General features: G+C 40.4%; 1 protein-coding gene across 2 annotated transcripts in view; it reads right to left on the reverse strand.

Moving 5' to 3' along the window:
- KLHL29 (kelch like family member 29) overlaps positions 1-23,291 on the reverse strand; it is a 321,222-nt gene that overhangs the window by 54,960 nt on the left and 242,971 nt on the right. For both annotated transcript variants that reach the window (XM_057390429.1, XM_057390430.1), the window contains 2 exons: positions 16,421-16,559; positions 1,286-1,485 (listed from right to left, as the gene is read on the reverse strand). In XM_057390429.1, coding sequence (XP_057246412.1) covers positions 1,286-1,485; positions 16,421-16,559 — 339 coding nt within the window. The remainder of the gene's footprint in view (positions 1-1,285; positions 1,486-16,420; positions 16,560-23,291) is intronic.

Consider the following 23,291-nt stretch of genomic DNA (forward strand, 5'->3'; position numbering starts at 1 on the left):
TTTTTTTTTTTTTTTTGTTTTTTTTTGTTTTTGTTATTTTTGAGTGCAGCATTTTTTAAACTCTCATCTTCCAATTTCTGCAAAAGTAGATGTCAATTTTAAATGAGAACTACCCAGGAAGAACCTACTGTTCATTTGGGCTACAGACAGAATGATATCTCTCACCCCAAGCTGGGAGCTGAGGAAGCCCAAGCAGAAATCAGATGCCAAAAAAAGGTACTTGTATCTGGGAAGTAAGTCATGTAACATCAAGATCATTTTTTTGGTACGAACAAATTGCTGCTAGTAATTTTTAAATTATTACTGTCTCATAAACTGATATTACAGACATGACAGTGAAGGAGTGGCTTGTGGTACAGGCAGGAATTTGAACCAATGGGTTTCAGCTGAGCTCAAGCTCTGGCTCCTCTTCTGCCATGACAGAAATGGGTCTGTCTGGTTCCAGTTCAGGCCAGTAAAGCTTAGCTGAGCTGGAAATCTTGGACTGTTTTGAAATACTCTATGCTGGAAAGCAGAGGGAAAGTGAAAGGAGCAGGATGACATGGTGCTCTGGACAAGAAAGGATTTCTCGTGGCCACGTGAGGAAGGACCAAGGCACTGGGAAAGATGTTGCTCTGGAGACTCCCATGGAGGCAAATGCTCCCCGTGCACACAGGGCACACCAGCTACCAGGGCTGGGCACAGCAACCTTTCCTTCCACCCACYTTTTTGGGAACATCAGCTCTGTATGCAGTAACAAACCCCATGAACATTCAACCTGCAACACCGGACATGTAAAGAAGGACTTTCTCACAAATGCAAGGAAATTGCAGGTATCACAATGGAGTCCTTAGTGTTTCTGCACATTTGGGAGTTCTTCCTCCATTGGAGCCCATTTMCAAACTCTTTTGGTGTTTGACCAAACTGGCCTGGTGTAGAACCCCACATTTGCTGCCACAGTTATAAGCAAACTTGTGTGTTATGTCCTGGTATCTATGCAGACATCATTCTCTGGGAAACAAAATGTCATCAAGACACCAAGAATGAGACATGATTCAACAAAACAAGTTATCAAAGATGTGAAAGCTGTTGCCAGTCAAACAACAGGCTACACTTCTCTAGACCATTTTCCACTAGCCATCATGTCAGCATTCGAAATCCAAATCACAAACCAAATTAATGATACTTTACCTTATTTACTCTGTTTCATCTTGGGTTTCTTCATTACTTTTTAAAAGTTGTTCAAAGACACTTTATAAATCTTAACACAAGATTGTGAACCCATACTAGATGCAGTGATTCTTACCTAGAAATGAAACGCAGACTTTACAGAAAGTATGAAACTGGAACTTGCTGGCAGCTTCCAGTAGGGTTTTTGCATTGGCTGAATCTATGATCAAAGAACCTGTATAAACAAACTCCAGGAGTAACTCCAGCACATCCGCAGTGAGGTTGGACATGGCCAATTCCAGCTTCTCCCCGCTTCTGCTGCTGTCTCGTGGTGACCTGGTAACAGCAGACAATTAAATTATGGACATTACACCATCCCCATTTTATTGGCATTTATTGATTAGTGAGGGCTAGAAAATCGCTTTGCACCTCATTATATTTCTCCATTACTTTTGTTTACGGAACTGAAGAACATGGATTTTAAAATAACTGAACTTAAAAACTTTAACTGGATCTGAAAGAGAAGAGTCTTAGAGCAAGTCTTACAAAAAATCTGTTTATTGCTACTTTGCATATTCATGCAAAAAACAGTTGCAAAAGAAAAGGAAAGGAAAACAAAGGAAAAAAAGAAAAAGGAAAATGAATGATCCAACATTAATGAAAATGAGGAACGGGATTAGCTTTCAAAGGGAAACAATACATTTTAACATTTTGGGTAACATCTCATCTTTTGYGCATAATATAACTGTTTAGGAAAAACACTCTCCAATTTCAAGAGAAAAGGTCATTTACTTTTTCAAGAATCCAGCACTGGGATAATTTTAGATGTCATGTGCACTTAAGGATACATTTAAAGACCTTTTCATAAAAAATAGTAATAAAAATACTAATTTCTATTTAGCTTGAACTTCTCAGTATGTTATATTAAATTATAGATATGATCAATACAATATCTATGGTATACAGATGGCCATATAAAATATAATATATGCTTATTCTGAAAATCTATTGTTCCCTTTTAGGCACTAAAAAAAGGAAGCCCTTCATGGCAATTGCTTTGAAAACTGAATACAAGACAAGCTAGACAGACAAAATGGTTAGAGCAAAGAAGGGAGAGGGGGGAAAACAACAACCAGCTCTGCCACAGGAAGCCAGCAGCCATCCTCTAGGAGTTTCATGACTGTGGCCTACGGTTTTTCCTGCATGAAGTGCTGAACAATTTGGGGATCAAAGTATCTCCTGCATTTGAAGTGTGCATTAGTGCTTGTGAAATTATTGGACAAAAAGAAAGTCATACTGAATTAAAGTAAGGGCCCAGTTCTTAATGCATGGCTGATGTGTCTGCAACACTAAAGACAGGTTACACCTGAAAGACAAAAGTGATGATAAATTTGGTAACATCAAGGAGGGGAGGGSAAATCTGTTGGAGTAAGAAAATAAACTCTTTTAATGGTTAGGACCATCCAGCACCTTCTCAAAGAAACATGAGCTTTTTGTCTGTCACTGGACAGTCAACGTCTGCTCGCTCCAGTTCTGYTCGAGTACTTGCAAAAGCCATTGCACGAGTGACACAAAACCGGCACACGATGCAGCGTGACAGATACGGACTGGCCAAAGCATCACTACTCACAGGCAACGCCAGCTTCAAGCGTGAGCAAAAGCTACCATGAGCACTACCAACCTCTTGGGTTCACACAGCTGCCTAGAGAGGTGATGGGCAGACCTCTACTACCACCACGGAAGAAAAATAAACAGTGCACGAAGTTCAGTCTTGTCCCGCGTGACGCCCCAACAACCCACCCCAACAACACCCAAAGTCATTTGGGGAAAAGGTTGAAATTTGCAGTGGATGCTTTGTCACTSGTCTTCCATTGACCAGCCCTGGTCAAGAGCACAGCCTTAATTTGTATGAATCTCAGCATGACCAAAGCTTTAAAGAGGTTTTGTTTGCAATGGAGGAGCAGCTAGCAGTCCCTAATTTCACAGTCTTCTCTGCAGTAGTGAATGATGGTTACTCCCATTCACTGGAGGAAACTGAGGCACAAGGAAGTAAAACCACTTGCCTATGATCGTAGAGAGTCAGGAGCAAACCAAGGAATGAAACCCCATTTTTAAAAATTCTACATATTAAAATGTCCCTTTGCATGGCAATACAGGCGGGTTAGAYCCTATTCCACAAGCAGTTGCTCCGAACACATACTGATCATGACACCTGTTGTACCCCTACAAGCACAGATGTGCATGCTGCCCCGAATCCTTAGGGTATATCACACCACAGTTTTCTTTCTGAACTCTTGCATATGGATTCAATTYTGCATCTGAGAATTACACCAGAAAACCTCTGGTGTCAACACAGAAGAGTTGCCATTTCCTAGATCCTCAAGAGGATGTAACAAAATGTTGGGTTTTTTCCTTTTTTCACCCTCACACCCCAATAATATGCCCTGTATCTGATTTATCCTTAGCTGCACACACATCTGGTGCTGCACTCTGGGCTGTCAAAATACCTCTTGGTACCGATGCAATTCCTGCTGAACTGCTCCCAGATGTGGTTTGTACCTGACAGTGAGCTCATATTCACGTGGGCTGGTTCATAAACACACTGTCTAAAATTTCAGGGAGGCTTGCAGGTACCCAGCAAGCGACAGAGTCGGGCTCTTTGCACTGTGGGAAGCCCTAGCATAAGCAATTATTTATTTAACGCCACTAATTGCCCTGTGCTGGCGATGGCTGCGGGAAGGACTGCRTGTGATCCACTGGGAATCGCACCCAGCACGCAGACCAGGAGGCACAAAGGAAAGGATGATGTGACACCAGTGTCAGCACAGACACATACCCATGCTWGCAGCAACTGCAAGCTGCTATTTTTCACAATAATTAAGTAATAATCTCTTTTACTTTGTAATACACCRAGCAATAAACTGCTGCTGCAATTGATTAAATGCCAAAGAAAAGCTAAGGTGTTTAATCAATCACTGGAGCCACTTACGGCAAGTATAATACAAAGCTACAGAGATTATTGATATTACACAATGAGCCAGAAATGGGAAAGAAAATTATCCCTATTCCTGCTTCTGCAATGTCTTGAATGTGTTGTGCTGTTTTGCTTGTGCTTTATAAGCAGCAAGCCCTTTGGCTCCACATTTGGCTGGATCCAATACTGAGTACAGGCTGGATTCAGCTTGCACAGGGAAATCACAGCTACCCTGGCTTCCACACCAGGGATCTGGCTGGGTGTAGGCTGAGAATGGGCAGGGAATTGGCTGAAGCAGGTCCTAAYGGATCAAAAACAAGCATTTGAAGGAAGAGAAGAACATAATGTGGGGAAACAGACTGATGTGATTGAAAAGGAAAATTCCATAGACTTCTTTATGAAATTATTTCAGTGAATCAGGTTGTAGCATCCCCCTCAAAGCCTGACTWAAGGTTTCTGTGTTCCTTGTTTTCACACATATTAGAATATCATATGCCCTGTGCAGTTATAATKCATTTATTTGGGGCCGAGTCTTCTCTCGGCTCCTCTACAGGAGCTGCAATGAAGTGGCTAAAGCTGTACTGCAAGAATAGAATTTCACCCTGTAAATGTATATGCAGTGGATTTGGGAAAAATCTGTATCAATATATAGAGCTTTGCCCCAAATAGCTCATCCTGTGTCACAACAGGAGGAGTTTTGTTGGTGACATCAGTAAATGCAACCATTTAGAGAAGTCTGTTACCAGAAAAGCCCCRACTTCCTGCCTTAAGAGCTGGGAAAAATCACAGTTCTACATATACACTCCTGTTGCCCAACTCCTGGCACAAACATGAGCTCTTTTGAGGACTGAGAGCCTGCCACCTTCCTGTTTCAGTCTCACTTGAAGCCAGCCAGYGTACCCTTATCGTCCATGGACATCATTAAATGTGGCACATTCTGCTATTTGCCCGGCGAACTCTAAAGTTTAAACAGAATGATGTCATTTTATTGGCCTTGTAATCATTGTTCATATTATAAAGGTCACACATTTCACATTGTGGCAGGAAATCAATAGCTCTCCCAACAGCCTCTGGGGGAAAAAGTTTTGCTTCTGAAGAATAATATATAATAAACAATTTTAGTCCTTACTTTATCATGGCTATAATCTTAGAGAAAAGCTACAGTAAAAATCTGGCAAAGGCTGATATATAAACTCATTAAAATTGGGAAGTGATTTAGAACAGGACTTTTAAAAAGATTTATCTTGAGCTAAACAGCAAAGAGATTTGTTTAGGTCTACATTTAAACAAGCTCCAAGAGCTCTTTAACAGCTTAATTTTATGGTAGCTGTTGGGGAATTCTTTCAGATTTACAAATCATGTATTTCTCCAGCAAGGTGATAGACCTGAGCAATGTGCAAGCAGAACTGAACCTGTAGATAAGCAAAAAGTACAGATATACTCTGAATGGATAAGGGGGGGAGTTACTGAAAAATATTCTGCACTGTCTGGAATAATTAAGTCTAACAAAATCAAGCCAATGCCTTTGARCATGGTCTGGCTACTTATCCTTCAACCTAATTGCTTCAACTAGAGAAGACAAAGGCACAGGGAACCCTTTAAAGCAGAAGATGGCTTGATTACACTCTCAAAYAACAAATCAGAATCAGTGTCCCTTTTTGTTAAGTAATGTATAGAAAAGAGCTAAAATGTTTAAATACTTGATAGCAAGAAAAATAACCCTAATACCTCATCTGCAAGATCTAGTAGTGGAACTGACAAAATAAAAAGTAGAGAAATTTACATTTTTTGGTATTCATTTGTCCTTGAAAACCATTTCCAAACATGTAACACACACAGACAAGAATCAGCAGTAGTGSTTTTGTGCTTAATAGTGATGCAACTGAGTTTTCTGCATCTTGAGTTATAAATATATGTGTATCTATGCATTTTTCCTGCATTATTTGTATCCACACGTTCCCATAACAGAACGTCTGTGTGATTCTGTTCAAAACATTTAATAGAGAGATGCCTTGATTTGCAAAGCCACATTTCGAGTCTGGCTAAAGTAGCTGTGTAAGTGAAACACCGCGAGCGCATCAATTTGTCAATTTATGGACAGTGCTACCGCCTCTCATTCAGCCTTCCCTCATGGTTTGGATATACTGCCTTTAACTGGCTTGCAACATTATTTTGACTGACTAATGGTTTGGCTACAGCTTCACTCAATTTTAGATCAAATACGAAAAGCTACCTATACCCGGTGCAGATGCCAGCCAACGCTCTGTTTACAAGCTACAGTCACAAAGTCAAAACAAATTCTGGATGTTCAAAATGTAGCCATCTGCACGGAATAAACATGAAAAATGTGAAACATTTTATGTAAATGTACATTACTGCCTAGGAACAGTTGGTTCAGCTTCCGCCCAGGCTGCCTGGTTGGGAACAGGAGGACTGACAGAGTTTGTGACACCTATTTACATTCGATGCCATATGACTCACTGTGCCGTACACTCAGAGGTATGACGTACATTTAAGCTTTGTGCTCCAAAAGGGCACTGAAATAAATGATTATCTTTTAAAATAAAGACACATTTAGAATTATTACTTGTGATTTTTCCTTGGACAAGTGGGACTCGGTGCATATTTTTCCTTTTGCCTCTCCGAGGTCCATCTGTGAGCCTACCACCAGTACCTGCTTCTCTCAGCAGGAGACAGCAGCAAAGAGCTAGGTCCATAATATAACCTCAATTTTGTTCAGATTTCACTCAGAATCTRTCTTTAAGAAATAGGAAAACACACTCATTCTGGTAGTGCAATAAAAAAAATTGTTGTCTCTGCCTATCTATACCTCAGGGTCTCATACAACTCAGGAATGTGAATCTTATTCCTAAAAGCATGTGCTTGAGCTGACAGGAGGCTGCAGGATTGCTGGCTGCAGGCAGGACTTCCAGCTCCACCCTGGACTGAGGAAACTGAAGCCCCTATTTTGGAACTGCTCCCTCCTTGCACGGACCAAAGCAATGGCCCATCCCATCACTCAGTTGCTTTTTGGCCTCTCCACCCCAGCGCCCTCCCTGGATCTGCCCTTTCAGCTCACCATGCTCATCTTGCTGACTCGTTTTCATAATTAACAATACAAATGTTTACCCTATAGTAATTGTGTTCCCATTATATGAGAGCAACATATTTTCTACCGAGACAGACAGGACAATAAAAAAAAAAATCAAATTAAATTGCTTTGTTCCCTGGACAGTATTTAGGACTCCAGAAAACAGGAAATCCAAGATTTTTATGTAAGATGAAGCACTTAACTGGAGAAAAGCTACTTCTTTTTATCTCTGTCAAATTATTTTGATTACCAAAGAAAGGACTCCAGACTGGGGTAGACAGCTTCTCATGAGGCTTAAGAGTCTGTTAGCTGTGTGCTCATTAGAAATTGCTGTTCAAGCTGACACAATTTAGACTGAGCATCTTGTTTATTGTGGAACTTTAACTTTTTACTTTAATCCTTAAAGCACTAAAACTCCAGGCTAAGAAGAGAGTGCAATGATGCCACATCTTAACTGTCCACTATTTGATTTTTTTATCATCTTCAGAGTCATTAATGGCTCAAAACCCATATGTCTATGTGTCTTGGGAGAAGCAAAAAAGAAACTGTTAAATTACAGCCAACCTTCAGCTATGTACAGATCAGACACAGCACTCTACATGGAAAGTCGTATTTCATACTGAATATCTTGATTTATCRTAATTACACGTTCATGAGATACAAAAGCATAGATGCCCAAACATACAACACATATTTCCACGACACACACCAAGAATCATGTGCATACTGAGGTAATAGGTTATTCACTGAGTTATACAAGTTTATGCAGCTGCAAGGTAATCAATCATGTAAATGATGACAGGAAGGGACATTTATAGAGCAACATCATTGCAATACGTATGTCATAAGGCACTGAATGTTTTATTGAACAGGATTTAAAAAAAAAAAAAATTACAACCCAGCATCGCTTCTCCTTTGGAATTGTTTTACCAGCTCAAAATGTATTAACTTGCAAATCTCTGCCTTCGTTATTCTATCTTGTAGATAAACATTATCTTTGAGCCTCAGTCACTATCCATCTGTCTCATGAGAGAAGAAAACATGTACTGTAACGGTGCTATTGTATGATTACAATAAAGAACTAGTAAAATCACAAGATTAAATAAATTACATTGTTTAAACACAGGCTTGCAAATTCGTCAGGAAAATTTACCTGACCAACAAATCCATTTGCTCACTTTTTATCAGGATGTTGATACAAATAATGTTCCTTGTTCCAGGCAAACAAAATCTGGCAAGACTAGTGTAACTTATTAGGGTCAAATGCTGCCGGTTTGCACCTGCTCTATCAGAARAAAATCAGGAAAATTAATGGCTGTGAGCTCGGGCACGCACCAGCAGCTCCTGCTAATTCACCATCACAGAAATGATCATTACAAACCAAGACGAGCAACGGGATTAAGAGCAAACGCTTTTGTTCACGGACAACATGGCCAGAATAAAATAGAGCAAACAAAAGAGCCACGTTTCCTATATAYCCTTAATGCCATTCACTGATGGAACACAATCTAAATGCTCGGCCAGGACCATTTCTAAAGGCGGGATCAGCGGCAGCCTGTAACGCTGCAGTGTCGGAGATCACAGTCGGAGGCACAAATCTGGCTCCCTGCTGAGATTTAAGAAAGAGGATGACGAGTTTGAAGACGCTGGCTTAAACGACTGGCAAGTGAATGAAGAAGTGAATAGCAAGTGCCCTTGGCAGAACAGTGTTTCATGACCTAGACTTCTGCTAGGGACCGAGAATAAATTGCATCTCACAAGGTACTTGTGGAAAAGCGAAAAAACTGGGCCAACTTATTAATAGTGTGGGATCTAACTTGTTTTCAAGTATCTCTGGCAGCCTAATTCAGTGGCAAAACAAGCTGGGTGAGAGCTTTATTTGTTAAAGGTAAATAAAAGATGCAAGCAGRTTCTGGGGGATATATAGGAAGGAAGATTAAAAGTAAATTGACAGAATAAAAAAATTATTCTCATCATACTTAAAGCTCAAACCCTTACCCAACTCTTATCTGTTTTCTTTTAATGATATTTATTACACCATCAAAAACCAGCTTAGAACAGAGCTGGCATGCAGCTAATAAATCCATTTCTTAGGAATGTGGGGAAATTTATACAAGTAATTATCTAGGTAGTCTATCCAAGACTCTTTCTCATCATTGCAATGTCTAGAGGGAAAACAATAATAAAATAATGATAACCACGATTATTATTTATTACTACTACTATGATTATGGCAGTGCCCAAAGATCCCAATCAGCATTTCAGTAATTAGAATTAATTCTGTCAGGCACTGGTTCTTTCTCCTTCAGCTACAGGGTGTTGCTAGTGCTTTTTGACAGTATTTATAGATCCAGAGACATCAATAAAAGGCACTACAGCACATCACCTATGGCCACAGTACAGGCAGGAAAGGGCACGTGGCCCTTCTCACCCCATCAGTCTCTGCCCACCCACACTGCAGAACTGTTCTGAGTATTTCAGGCACCCAAGCTCAGCACTATGCAAGCAAAAAGAGGGCACCATGATCAGATATGATCATAACCTGGTCATATTAATTCAGATTCATTATCCCAATCCAGCAGCGGCTAATGCTTGATGATTTAAATGAAAGGAGTGAACTACTGATCCCCGAAGCTACCTATGAGCAAGTTGGAGTTTTGGAGATTTGATTACCCTCATTTTAGGGCAAGACTGGCTTTTGAAATTGTCCCAAAAAGACAGTTTTAAAGAACATGGCTCCTGTTTCTATACCATGGAAATTTTTTTTCTCCATTGTCTTTGATTCATTATCTTGAACTGCACCTTGTTAGATAACTGCACCCTTTCACCCCTAAATTTTAACAGAGTGAAGCCTAGGCAGGGCTGTGAGATGTAAGTAAATATAGGTAGGTCACCTGCACTGGCACTTTATGAGATTTTGCATGACAGCTGTATTGCTCGTGGATGGGTACAGCTGCAGCGAGAGAGGTGATTAGTCTGTCATTCCTTTATTTTTTTATGTTATAAGATTTGCAGAATGTGTGGTTGAGTCTAGAAATTACGGGAGTGAGAAGCCCCAGCTACAGCAGAGATGCTGTCAATGAGGGAGAAGAGTGAGAGGTTCAGGGATCTGCTYRGTGCCTCTGMCAACTGCTGCCATTACAGGGCACARGCTTAATTTCTGTRCCACACCTCSAGGCTCGAAAAGGAGCCTTTCTGTCCTCCTTGCTCCAGTTTCTCTTCAGAGTAGGGCACATTGCTCTGTCCCTCCTTTCAGAGTGGCATCCAGCCCAAGCCACTCACCCTCCTAATCCACAGCCACGCTTGCCGCGCTGGAAACAGCCGGGCTGCGACACCTGCGATGGGTTTTGTGGCAGCCCAGAACACCACTGAATATTTGTAAGCTGCCATTCATTTATGTAGAAGACCATACATTTTTGCTTGATGAACACATGTTTTCCAAGGTCTGGCAGCTGTGAAATGTGAAGCCCAGCAGGGAGCTCYGAGGGGCGGGCGGGTGGCTGCCTGGGCAGGCAGAGCGAGCGCAGCGCTCACGGAAATGGGCCACCGAGARCAGGGAGCTGTGTCCCATGCCAAGATCTTGTGCCCAACACACAGCAATTATCACTGCCTCGTTTAAGGGAAAAACCTTGTCCACAGCACAATTCACACCTGTCCCCTGGCAGTAAAGGGTGAAGGATATTTTACACTCCCACGAGCCCTCCTGCTCTCATGGTTTAAACAGTTTAACAGACACTCCTGGCGCTCTCTCTCTCAGCACAACGTACTTCTCCTGGCACCTGAATGAACATCACATCTTTAACTCCCTATTTCTCTGTTTTCAGCTACATGTTATAGTTTGTTTCCACATTCATTCTGTTCCACAACGGAGATGAAGTATGCAGATGTGGAAATGCTGCCTGCTCCCCTTCCAGAGTTAAAAGCAAGATTCTTAATAAGCAGGAAAACATGAAGGGGTCACTAAGAGTAGAYTTTTCTTTCATCTGCTATTTCTCATTTTGGGCTTTTTAGAACGTAAACACAAACCAGACAGTCTGTTTTCYAGACACCTAAATGCTTTTGCAGTTTTGTCAGGCTGTTTCAGATGGATAGTGGCAGGTTTCTCTGTTGTGCATCCAAATGCTCCCTTTCCACACAATGGTGTAAAATGCAAAATGACATCTTCGTCTTCTGTGTAGGTGTAAAGCAAGAGAAATTTGGTCTTATCACCCTAAATGCTTTACTTGTTCTGCCCTGCCTTCAAGCCCTCAGAGAGTATATACAACCCTACTTTAGACAAAAAAACCCCAACCAAAAAACCAAAAATCTAAAGACTTGAAAAAAAAACCACAAGGTATTGTGGAAAAGCAATTTGGCCATGAAGTCAATGGCTCTGCTTTGTAGGATAAGAAGGATGAACACAGCGTGGCCAGATTACACTGCATCCAAAATGCTGCTTCTTGTGACAGAATCTCTYTGTACATGTGAATTACTGCTCTGTGCCACTGGAATCAGGCACCCAAGATGACTTAAAGATTAGAAAGCATCATTAAAATCTAATCTYGAAAAGATAAAGCTTGTAGGACAAGATCTGTGTATCTTTAGTAATTGACCAGAGAGAAGTGTACTTGTAAAAGCCTGCTTATAAAAGCAAGCATTTTGGCCAAGAAGAGACTTTTATGCCAAGTGCTTTCTCTATATAATGTTGTATCTGGTAGAGATTCCAGTACTTTGGGTTAAGAAGAAGAAAGCAGCAAATGAAAATGTTCCGGTGAAACATTTCTTTGTTACGGAAATATCAGAAATTCCATTTATTCAGCAGCTGCATTTGCCTATCCCAAATACAGCTGGAAATAAAAAAGATGGCTCTTCATGGGATTTTCCATTCGTTCCTTCCTTCCTTCCTTCCTTCCGCAATACACACACCCACCCACCCACATCTTCCACCATTTCTACTAGGGCAGATACAAAAACAGAGCTCATTTCTTTTCTCCCCCAAACCAAGAACATTTTAAATAAAAAAAAAATTTGTGCACTGCAAGAGGCATATTTTAGAGTGGGTTTTTTGATGGATCTAGATCTGTGTCTTTTTTTTTTTTTTTTGTGTGCACATATAAGCATAAGTATGTGCCATTAGGAAAAACACTAGTTTCTGTAAGAAATCATTCATGTCCTTTTAGTCAGCTATGATTCAGGCTGGGTGACTGGTCTTTCTCTCTGGGTCATGAAAGATGAGCACTTCCAGAAGGCAATTCATGCTATTTATCGAAAGGTGGCATGTATAATCCTGCAGACATTCCCATCTTTCCTCCCAGCTGCACAGAAGTTCCAGACAGCCAGCTCAGGTGGAACTCCTGAGGGAAGTGATGGAAAACCCTTCCTAAGTTCACTGTCTACACAAATCCCCCTCTCTTTTATAGTGAACCGGGATGGCCTCCTCCTTCACCTCACCTCTTCGACACATTTTGTGGGGAAAGGACTTGCCTCTTAAGACAGGTTTGTCTCCCTCTCTGCAGTCTTGTAACAGTTGAGAAGGTGAGGTGAGASTCAACCTGCCTTATATGCCAACCTTGGACCTAAATCTTGGTTACCTAATGCCAGGAGACCTGCCTGCACACAGGAATTAGGAAATTAGGAAAAACAGATCCTTCAGGAAGCCTTCAAAGTTCTCATATTCATTGTCTATACCACAAATTAAGCTCTGGTTTTGAGACAGCTGATTCCTAAGTAGCTAAAATATAGATGCAAATTTGAGGCCAAAGTTGAGCAGGTTGAAAACAATGTGGTTGATAGTGCACTCAAAATATATATATTAAAAAATATATATTTAGGGGGCAGAAGCCCAATCCAGCTGCTGCTTATCATCCATGTTCTCCCAAAGCCCTAYACTGCAGGAGTTCCTGCATGGATCCCCACTCTTCCCCTGAATCTCACCTTCCCCCCTTCATGGGCACAGTCATGTGGAACAGATAACAGGAACATTTCACACCTGCTGTTCCTAAGATACCCAGTCCTTTTCAGATGATTTTGCACTGAAAAGGGCTGAGATTGTTTTCCATGGCCAGTTGCTGTTGGAGGGGGAGGAACACCAAGTCCTGGCTTAGGCTTGAGTGCTGTGCAGTTCCTGATGGGAAGAACCTTCCAGAACAGGTGGTTGGTATGGAGCAAGAGCTCAGGCTCAGAATTGGACTAACCCAAATTCAAAGGGGCTCAGGTATTTGAAAGACGAATCACATAGAATAGAGAATTTTCTGGATGAGGAACAGAATGCTCAGCACAGGATTAGCCATTTTGTGAGAAAATAATGGAGTTTCAAAGTGCACTCTCATTACCAAATTTGTTTCATAAATAACTTTAGAATGATTTTTGACAATCAAACCTGGTTATCATCTTTTTATCAGTGCAATAAAAACAACATATTTTCTTCCCTGCTATGACTAATTCTCATCAAATAGCCTCCCTCAAGATGAGCAATAACTCTAGTTCTATTATATTTTTTATCTGTATTTTGGTTTTATTTTGAGAAGGAAATAATTGATCTTATTTGATTTTGAACATTTCTCTTTTATTCTTTTGAGACATTACTTGCTATTCTACCATCAGATACCAACTTGAACACACAGTGGAATCAATGGCAGAATATGAGGTTAATAATAACCAGCCTGTATCAAATAATAAGCTGAAGTAAATACTCTGAAAGATTCTATTTCTGCATGTTTCTATAGATGTACATAACACCTTCATGAATAGATCATTTTCTCATTGATGTTTCTGGTGACACATCAGTGCCTTTGGCTGGAATGACACCAGGGTTTAACCCTGGCTTGCACTGATTGAAATGGCCTTTCTGTTATATTTAATATAAAGAGATCTTTTTTATTCTTTAAGAAAAACTGCCATTTCTTGTTTTGATTTCTATAATAACACAAGGAGTGCAGTATAAATCACATAAAGCTTTAAGTGCTRTCGCAAAGGAGCTGCTAACAAATATCACAGAGGATTCTAGATGTATTGTATTTATAAACATTCTAACTCTATGAACTATAATGATTCTGTATTATTAAGAGCATGATCCCACAAAAAATTGAGTGCCTCTTGCAATTTGAGCCCTTGACTTGAGTGGGGTTTCAGAAAGGGAAAGTCTTTACAMTGCAAATATCCTACAAAAAGCAAGTCTTTAGAAATTCTAACCCACAGCCCTGAGTTTATTGTCTCGCAAAGACACATTTGCTCAGTTTACAGGCAAATATTTATTTTTCTCACCTGACAGTTTTGCAAACTCAACTTGACATCAAGCTGAATTTTTTCTTATTCCAGCATCATCATCAGTAATAAAGGTATTTTTGCCTTGGATACACCTGTGCAACTCCATTAGCCTCCATCAAGGTTACATGTGTGCAACTGAGGTTATATATGGAAGACAACTGGGATGGAGAGACCTGATGGTGGACACAAATCGACCTCTGGAATATTTATTGCTGCTGATGATGTGAAAGAAGGCAAAAAGTGGTGAGTTTAGCAAACAGGCTAAACCTTGCACTATTTTTTTCTTGTAATGCATGCAAGCCTTATGTGGATAGCTGGAAGACAATCATGCTCAAATCCAGGGCTTTACTTTCACAAAATCTAGGGTTTTAATTTTTCTTATTGTTTTAACTACGTTCATAACAGAGCAGTGCTCAACCTAAAGTATATCTCCATTTGATAACTAAAGCAGGAAGATTCTTCAGTGTGCTTGTAGAAGTAGATGTTGCCTGGTGACTTCTGCACACAGGCAGATGTTTTCACAACAAAATCCAAATTACAGTCTTTGACCAGTCAGTGATTTRATTTCTGTAAGTTGGTTCAAAGATTTTTCCTTTTGTGTAGACTCTACTCTTTATCTCCGTAAAATGCATATACTGTAGCCTTAACAATTAAATAATAATGAGCAGACAGAAGAGAAAGGACAGGAGAAATCTGGCATAGCTACCGCTAGCAATCATTAGATTTACAGAGGGGAAAAGACATGCTTCTTAGGCCAACATATTTTTTATGAATAATTGATAAGGCAGTCAGTACAGTTATATCAYAGAAATGTAATATATATCCATAATTATAGAACCAGCTTTGTGCAAAAGGACACAATACACTGAAAGGAGATACCAGCCAATATGCCATCCTGAAATAAAATACAGTCACTATTGTGTTAGTTGGCAAAATTTAAATACAGGATTTGAAGCAAGCAAAATGTTCTTTAATCCCATTTTTTAGCACAGTCCAGGCTCAGTCTGCTCAGGAAAATACTGCAAGGCAAAATCAGCAGCTGCATTAATTTGCTGATGATTGAGAGAAAAATGAAAGTTATCCTCATGTTTTTTTTCTCCCTACTTGCTACTCTAACTTACTAATAATATGAGAGTACCAATTTATTCCTATGCAAGTATATGAAGCATACAAATTGAAAAATCAATGTAATGGAAAAAAAAGATTATCATGCACTGTTTAGAATCAATCAGCTAGAAACAGAGGGGGGAAAATGCGAAGGTGGAGACATGACGTTTGGAAAATGTACATACTGTACCTACCCTAAGCTGCAGTGTTTGCATGAAAAAGCTTCTGTTAGTCCAACATGCAGACCGAGCTACATTTTGACCAGAAAATCATCTAATTTCCAATTTTTACTAGAGAAATTAATCACTTGTCTTTTCTTCTTTTAAAAGTCCCCAAATAATAAAAATATCAATCYCTTTGCCCATAAAAGCCACACAACAGCATGTAACGAAGATTTCAGGGTGAAGGGATTACAATACTCCAAATGCTTTATTTGCACGATGTCTCAGCACCGTTCACCTGAATGCTGATGGCTTTTTGCTGCCTGAAGCACAGACTTTTGTCGTGTGTGACAGAGTCCCTCGCAAACATCGACAGCAGCCGTTTTTAGTTGTGGACTGAATCACCATTAGCAGTGGAGTTTAAATCTTAGATCTCTCAGTGGTGGAACACTTTCTTCGGCCAAAACCAGCCTCTACTCATCAGAAATAATTACACTGTACGAGTCAGATGTGTAACAAATGGATCTGAGTCTCAGTTTGGAAATACATTCAGAGGAGGTGGAAAGAATGGCTACTGGCTCTGTGACAGGAGATTCAATCTTCATAAACCTGCAAGAGAGGGGAGGAAAAAAAAGCGACACAAATGCGCCCTACAAAAGAACAGAGCAGATCACAGCTGGAAGGAAGGCAAACCTTTTAATCAGGTCCTTGAAATACAAGCTGCAGGAAGCTAGAACATTTTGGTGGACTTCAAACTCTTTGCCTTCAACAATAATTTTCAGGTCTGTAAACTCTTTCGCTCTGCGTTGCTGGTTCAACTCCTTCAACATTTCTGCAGAACAGAGAAGACAGACAGTGCCAGGGTTCCCATTAAGAGTTTTTTTTTTACTTTTCACTTTTCATTTTTTTTTGTAAAGAAGTAGAGAAACAGGAAACAATTGATATTTTTGTTGGTAAGATTGGCTCAACACAGACAGTCAGAAGTTACGAACATAACATATTAAAAAAAAAGAAAAAGAAAAAAGCAGGAACCAGTAGGTCTAAACAACTGAAATATATCTACACAGAAAAAAAAAGCAAAACAATTCCTAAATTTGGAAGGGTTAAAAATGAAAATAAAATATTTCAGCATTAGCAAATCAGAAACACGGAGAATGTATTATCACAGAAAAGTTAAAATAATTTGTTATAATCAAAATCAAGAGCTAATGAATTTCTATCCAAATGGAAATAAGTTTTGAACATACTAGAATAATATTAGTAAAAATGGTATTATGATGCAATATGAATTGGATATGAGTCAAAATAATAAAATCACAAGACCTGCAAAAATAACTTATCCTTAACATAGTAAAAATGTGTTAAGCCTCTCAGTTAACAGAATAAAATAGCACTTCTAAATAATATATAAATTACAGTGCATAAAAAATTAGCTAAATTATCAATGCACCTTGCAATATACCTCAGCTATATAGACTACAATTGTATACGTTTCAGAATTAGCTTAAAAGCATCCTTATGATAAAAAATAATCTCATGCAGAGAATAAATTACTGCCTTTTATAGCAATTCCCATTTTTTGCACTCCAAGGATTTTTACCATCACAGCATTTTTATTTTTTAGCCTTCAATGGCTTCATTTACAGCAACAATCAACTTTCACACATCATGAAAGAATCATAATGATTAAAATAACCTATGAAAGTGTTTCCATCCTGCAATAAAGCACCTACCTTGCRTGATGCCTCCTTTTACAGAGCCTATTGGTGCTAACAGAATGAAATGATAGCATGCCACGTCTCCGTGTGGGGATGTGAACTACTAAGCAACCTACATGTTTTATATGCTGCCTGGACTTTTAAGGCTAAGACTTCCTTCCAACTTTGCAGACCAAAGTGGCTATCAAGATGAATAATAYACTTTTCACCTGGGCAATAGCCTGGCAGTTCAGAAGCCAGTGATCAAGATGACAGAAGAGCTGATTTTAAATACTAAAGGACTTTGGGTTTATTTTATGTTTGCAATAGGTCAAGGTTCTCATTTCCTCAGTGTAACACCCTGAGCACATTCTTCTTCAGACAGATCTGTAAATCAACAACAGCTCCTTACATGGAGTCCTTACGTGGAGTATAAGGGACTTCAAGGGTGTGTAACTCTAACTGTGCTCAAAGCCACTGTCAGGCTTGAGCATGGGCTGCCAAAGCATTGCCAAAGGRCCTTAAGGTGAAACCCAGACCCAAATAATCCCTGTGCTCTCCTGCTTCCCCAGGGAACCTCAACAGGAATTACTCCATCCATGCACTAATGTTTAATGACACAAAAGCATGCAAATATACAACTTTCCATGAAAAGAAATTGAAGCTCTCCCAAGCCCCAACATCTGTGTTGCATATTTTTCAGGACTAAGTAAATAAATGTCACCTTGCACATTTATGTCTATTTAATGGAAACACAGTAGTGTCTGAAAGGCTAATTATTCTGTGCTGAAATGGGTCAGTGCTCTCCAGAGAGCAAGCAGATCATTAGAGAGGGCACAGAAATAACAGCAGGCTTTTGTCAGATCTATAATAGGGGAAAATAAACCACTCTGTCCTGTGGGTGCTATAGCAGGGACTATTTTTAACGAATTCAGCTGAGGTAAAGCACAATGATACATTTTGAGCAAAACCTAAAATGGGATCTGAATGTTCACTCCTCTGAAGGCAAGGCTCAGGCTTTTGCACGAGGTCTGATGCCTGAAGTCTCCCTGCACATTGAACACTTTGGGCCTYAGCTAAAGCCCAAGGATGGTTTGGGCACAAGGGGTGTTCTACTTGATTGAGGGCCAAAGTGACTGAGGTCTCTGGTTTCCCAGGAACAGCACCAGCTGCTKTATCAGTTGTATATATCTGTGGAAGAAGCATCTTTCTGTCACTTTTCACATATGAACACTTATTTTTTTCTTTTTCTGTCTTAGTCCATTTTCCCATTTTCATTTACAGCAACACCATTTTCCTCACACCAATTTTCTATCATTTCATGTCTTAAAGACTGTTACTTTTCCCTCTAAACTTTCTGATACTCTCTCCCYTTTTCAAATTTACCCAACCACTGTCCTTCACCCCCATTTGCACTTTTCCTAAGTTCCTATTCAAGTTCCATTTCTCCTGTATCTGTGACTTTACAACCTTCCTTGCAGAAACCTTTCAGGACAAGGGCTCCATCCATGACCAAGTCATACAAGTCTAAGATTACGCTTACACAAAGGGTCAATCTCCACCTCACCTCATTCCATCTCCCTCTTTTAAAGCTCATGATCAATTATTATGGTGTTCAAAGGGCAYAACTGTATGAATAGCAACTGCACAGATGGATCTTGTGCTAGGAGGGGAGGGGAGGGGAGGGGAGAGGTTGTACTCTTGAATGGGCTGGGGGTTTTGGGAAGTGAGCTCAGGGTAAGCAGGACAGTACAGACCATTGCTGAACTCCTGCCTGTGGCCAAGGTACTGAGAAACAAGATTCAAAGCTCAGCCACTGCACTTATTGATGTWGTGCTCTCTGTGCTACCTCCAGTATGGTGWGAGCTGGTTTGAGCATCTTCCCAGACAGCTCCCCAGGTAATGGGCTCATTATTTGGACTTGCTTAGCACCCTTTAATTACACTCAGTCCTGCAGTTCCTGGGCACAGCTTCTATCTATGCACTTTACACACTCGAGTGTGCTATATGCTGCATGCATTCATTAAGTGATGCAAACCAGGAAACAGGTCTGGAGCAGTGGTGCAATTTGGCTCACAAAAACCCAGAAATCAGAACAGATTCGAATCAGAAACCAAAGCTCCTCCTTGTCCTACAGACATTTGGAGTCCGTGATTCCCTCCTTGTTCCCCTAAATTGTTATAGTGCTGTCCACAGAGAGAAGAATATGAACTGTCCGAATTTTTGCAGCTCAGTATCTGAACTAGAAAGARGAGAGGCAGGTGGAGAGGAGAAGGAAGTCAGGAGACTGCATTGATTCATCGATCTTCCTCGCTCAGGCTCCTTTGTATTACTAAATAACTAGCAGGCATTAGTATTGGACACAAGGTTATATCAGAATGGGCCCTCATTCGCAGAGTATTTGTAATGCTCACACTGTGCTTAGCCAGGCATTAATGATTTATGAGGACTCAGGATGAGTTGCAAAACAAATTTTTTCACCAGGTAATAATGCCTGCCGATGAGTTGTAAAAGAAGAGACAACACAGTGCAGTCCTGGCAGTGAAAAATGACCTCAGCTGTCTCTTGCTACTCCCTCTTCTGGGCTCCTCCTAATTTTCAGCATTTCCTCCAACAAATGGAATTTCCCGAAACCTTCAAAAAGGGATGTGCTAGGAATTTCCTACTGGTTATTTATTCCTCTCATTTCTTTGTTCTAACGGACTTTGTTTTCTTTGTTTGGGTTTTTTATTTTTTTTTTCTCATTTGACTTTTTGTTTTTTTAAGAGATCCAGGTAAAAATGAAGTGCAAGRATAGTTAAGGTACAAGCTTTCAGCAGGGTGAGCACTGACATTCCCTCTCCTCARTGAATCACAGCCAGTGCTCTACCCTAGTGCAAGGGATTTTCCYTTCCTGCCACAGGTACACACACACATTGGGATGAGATAAAAMCAAGCCAGTCCTTTCTGTGTCCTTCATCACTACTGCTGCTAAATCATTCTCAGTGAGATACTGGTTGAATACTTTCTTCMAACAGAACTGCACAATAGACACCCCCAAATTACATGAGCTACGTAGTGGCCGAACCTAAAGGGGACTTGACCTGAAACCTGAAACTAAAGGTCTCTGAGGAGCTTGGAAAGGCAGCACTTTCTGTCTCGCCATTATCAGCCTTGCTATCATTGCTTGGGGGCATTTAATATAATTATATTGAGAGTCCCAGAGACAATWTAGGTCAGAAGGTGTAAGTGACTTTCCTCAGGTCAGGAACAGAGTCAGAAAGAGCTCAGCAGCTTTGATTCTTGGTCCCCTGCTCCAGCCATCAYACCACATTTTCTCCCTCTTAATTAATGGACAAATTACAAATTAAACYAAAGAGCCCACAGGCCTTGGATCAACTTGGACCAAGCACAACTGTGTAATAGTGTAGACCAAGTAAAGGGAAAAGAAATTRTACAGTGAGTATTTTTTTTAAATTACTTTTGATCAGAAATAAAAATGAACAAGGAACTTATTCCCAAAGTTTATTTATTCTATATTTTAAGCACAGTGGAGACTGGATACTTWAAGACCCTCTCTAATGCACAGTCTCATGGCGCAATGGAAGCTCTCAGGCTTCTTCTCATTTTTAATAAAGAACTCCACTTAAATTTTAGTAGACAAAACTTTAAAAGGGGGCAGCACAAGCTAAAATATAATGAGCCATAAAATATGGAAGAACAATTTTTACAAACAGTTTTAAAAAAATTAACTTGGAAATACTAGCCTCTTATAAAACTGCAAAGCGTAATTGATGAAACATCACTAATTATTCTTGTGAGGAGCGGGAAAGAGACCAGTGCTTGCTCACACAGGCTCATGCTTTCATGGTTGGGATAGAAAATGTGGGAAAGACAAGAAAAGTTACCAGGAGGAAAATCCAATTACCTTCTTGCCTTAATAAGTATGGATATTAATTCCCAAGGTTCTGCTCTAGTTATGCAAAACAGTAATTTTAACCATGAAGTGCCAACGCTGCCCACACGTGCTTATTTTGATAGTGGTAGAGAATGTGTAGATACAAGAAATGAAATAATGAAGCAGAAGATCTAGGAGTCAAACAGGAACTATGAGTGGCAGGAAGGAGTTCACCAAGGTGAACCCTTCCTACGTGAACCRAGCAAGAACTTGGGATTTTTTGCCACTTTGGCAAGTCTTTCTCCTCACCACAACATCCACAGACACACAGAGAAGCCCAAAGCCTGTGGAGTGTCCCAATCACCCGCTGAACGTGCCCTTGTGCTGTTGACACATGAATGAATATCATCGCTTAGGGTCTCACATGATGTTCAAGATGGGGGTTAGTTATTTCCCAGTTGACAAATACAAAAATCAGCTACATCTTATTCCATGTGGAATGAAGACGAGCACATATCTCTGGAGAACAGCTTTTATTTGGGACTGAGGATAACAAACAGGGGCTTTAATCTCTTTTGGCCTGAAAGGTAATAGGAGAGGAACAGAGAAATGAGTGAAGCCTGGTGAGAATCATTAACAGCTGAGGATGTTTCAGATCATAGAATATCCTGAATTGGAGGTAACCCACAAAGATCATCAAGTCCAGCTCYCARYYCTGCACAGAAARCCCCAAGAACCCCACCATGTGCCCRAGAGCATTGTCCAAACACTTCTTGAACTCTGGCAGGTTTGGTGCTGTGACYAYTYCCYKGGGRRSCTGTTCCAGTGCCCAAACACCCTCKGGGTGAGGAACTTTTTAATGCCCAATACTACCCCATGAACTTCRATTTCCTTCCTGGACCCTGAAGATYATACATCCAGTTRCCTGGACTGTCTCTGCAGTCGAATGGAGACAGAGCTGTCTCAGGCACAACCCAACCTATTCTGTGTGCTCAGACAGGTAGGATGCATTGCTCTCCTCAGGGATTACTAAGAGAGATTAAATAATTACTTGGGACTAGAAAGAATTTTTTTTTTTTTTTTTGCAGAAGGTGAGAACTAATCTGTTACAGATAAATACTTTCATCTTTTTTTTCTTATTCAAACTCAATTTTAGTTGAACTTCTTTATCAAGAGCAGAAGGAGAAGGGGGCGKAAGAAAGTGGGGACTGCCTGTGCAAGGATCCTTTATCAGAGWGATGGGGGAGGCAGACAAATGGTGAAGAACTCTCACTTTGTATTGCAAAGAGCCAAGGCTGCTAAAAGCTTGGGATGGAGCTGCAAAATGCTGTCTGCGTGATACTGGTGTGCTCAGTCCTCCTCTCACAGCCTCTACTCATTATGGAGTTTCCACAGGACACCATCCTGCTCCAAAGGTATGTGAAAATGCTCGAGTGGTTATGGGTATCTGCTGCATATTTTGCTTTCCTAAGCCTTTAAGCCAGATAAAATGAAGTGAGAAAAGCTCAGTATTGACTGCAGGAGCACTGCGAGGCCGTGCCCTGCGAGCCTGTGCTACCCAGCTACACACCCTGGTGAAGATGGAGCATATGCTGATGGAGAGGTATCACTGCTGGCACAGCTACACCAGCCCCTGAACAAAAGGCAACGAGAGTCATCTTCTGCTGGGTTTTGTCAGCACAGCAATGTGAAATGCAAGGTGTGAAGTTGTCATACTCCAAGCTGATACAGCCACGGCAGTAGGACTTTGTAGTGCAGACCAACCTGTCTAGATCTTCGCTGTGTTGACACTGTTAGACACCTGTGCTGCTAAAGAAAACAGTAACAGATGCTGGAGAGTTGGAAAATATTTTTAAATCCTGCTGAGCAACTTGTATGTGGCCGTATAAGATAATTCTACTCCAAGGATTGTTGGCAATGAGATGCCCTGTTGTGCTAAATAATTTTTTGTTGTTCACATAGACAAATTCTTCTCACCTTATGATGAGAA

The sequence above is a fragment of the Malurus melanocephalus genome, unplaced genomic scaffold (genome assembly GCF_030028575.1).
Source record: "Malurus melanocephalus ecotype Western Australia unplaced genomic scaffold, MMel_1.1 scaffold_26, whole genome shotgun sequence".
Taxonomy (NCBI): domain Eukaryota; kingdom Metazoa; phylum Chordata; class Aves; order Passeriformes; family Maluridae; genus Malurus; species Malurus melanocephalus.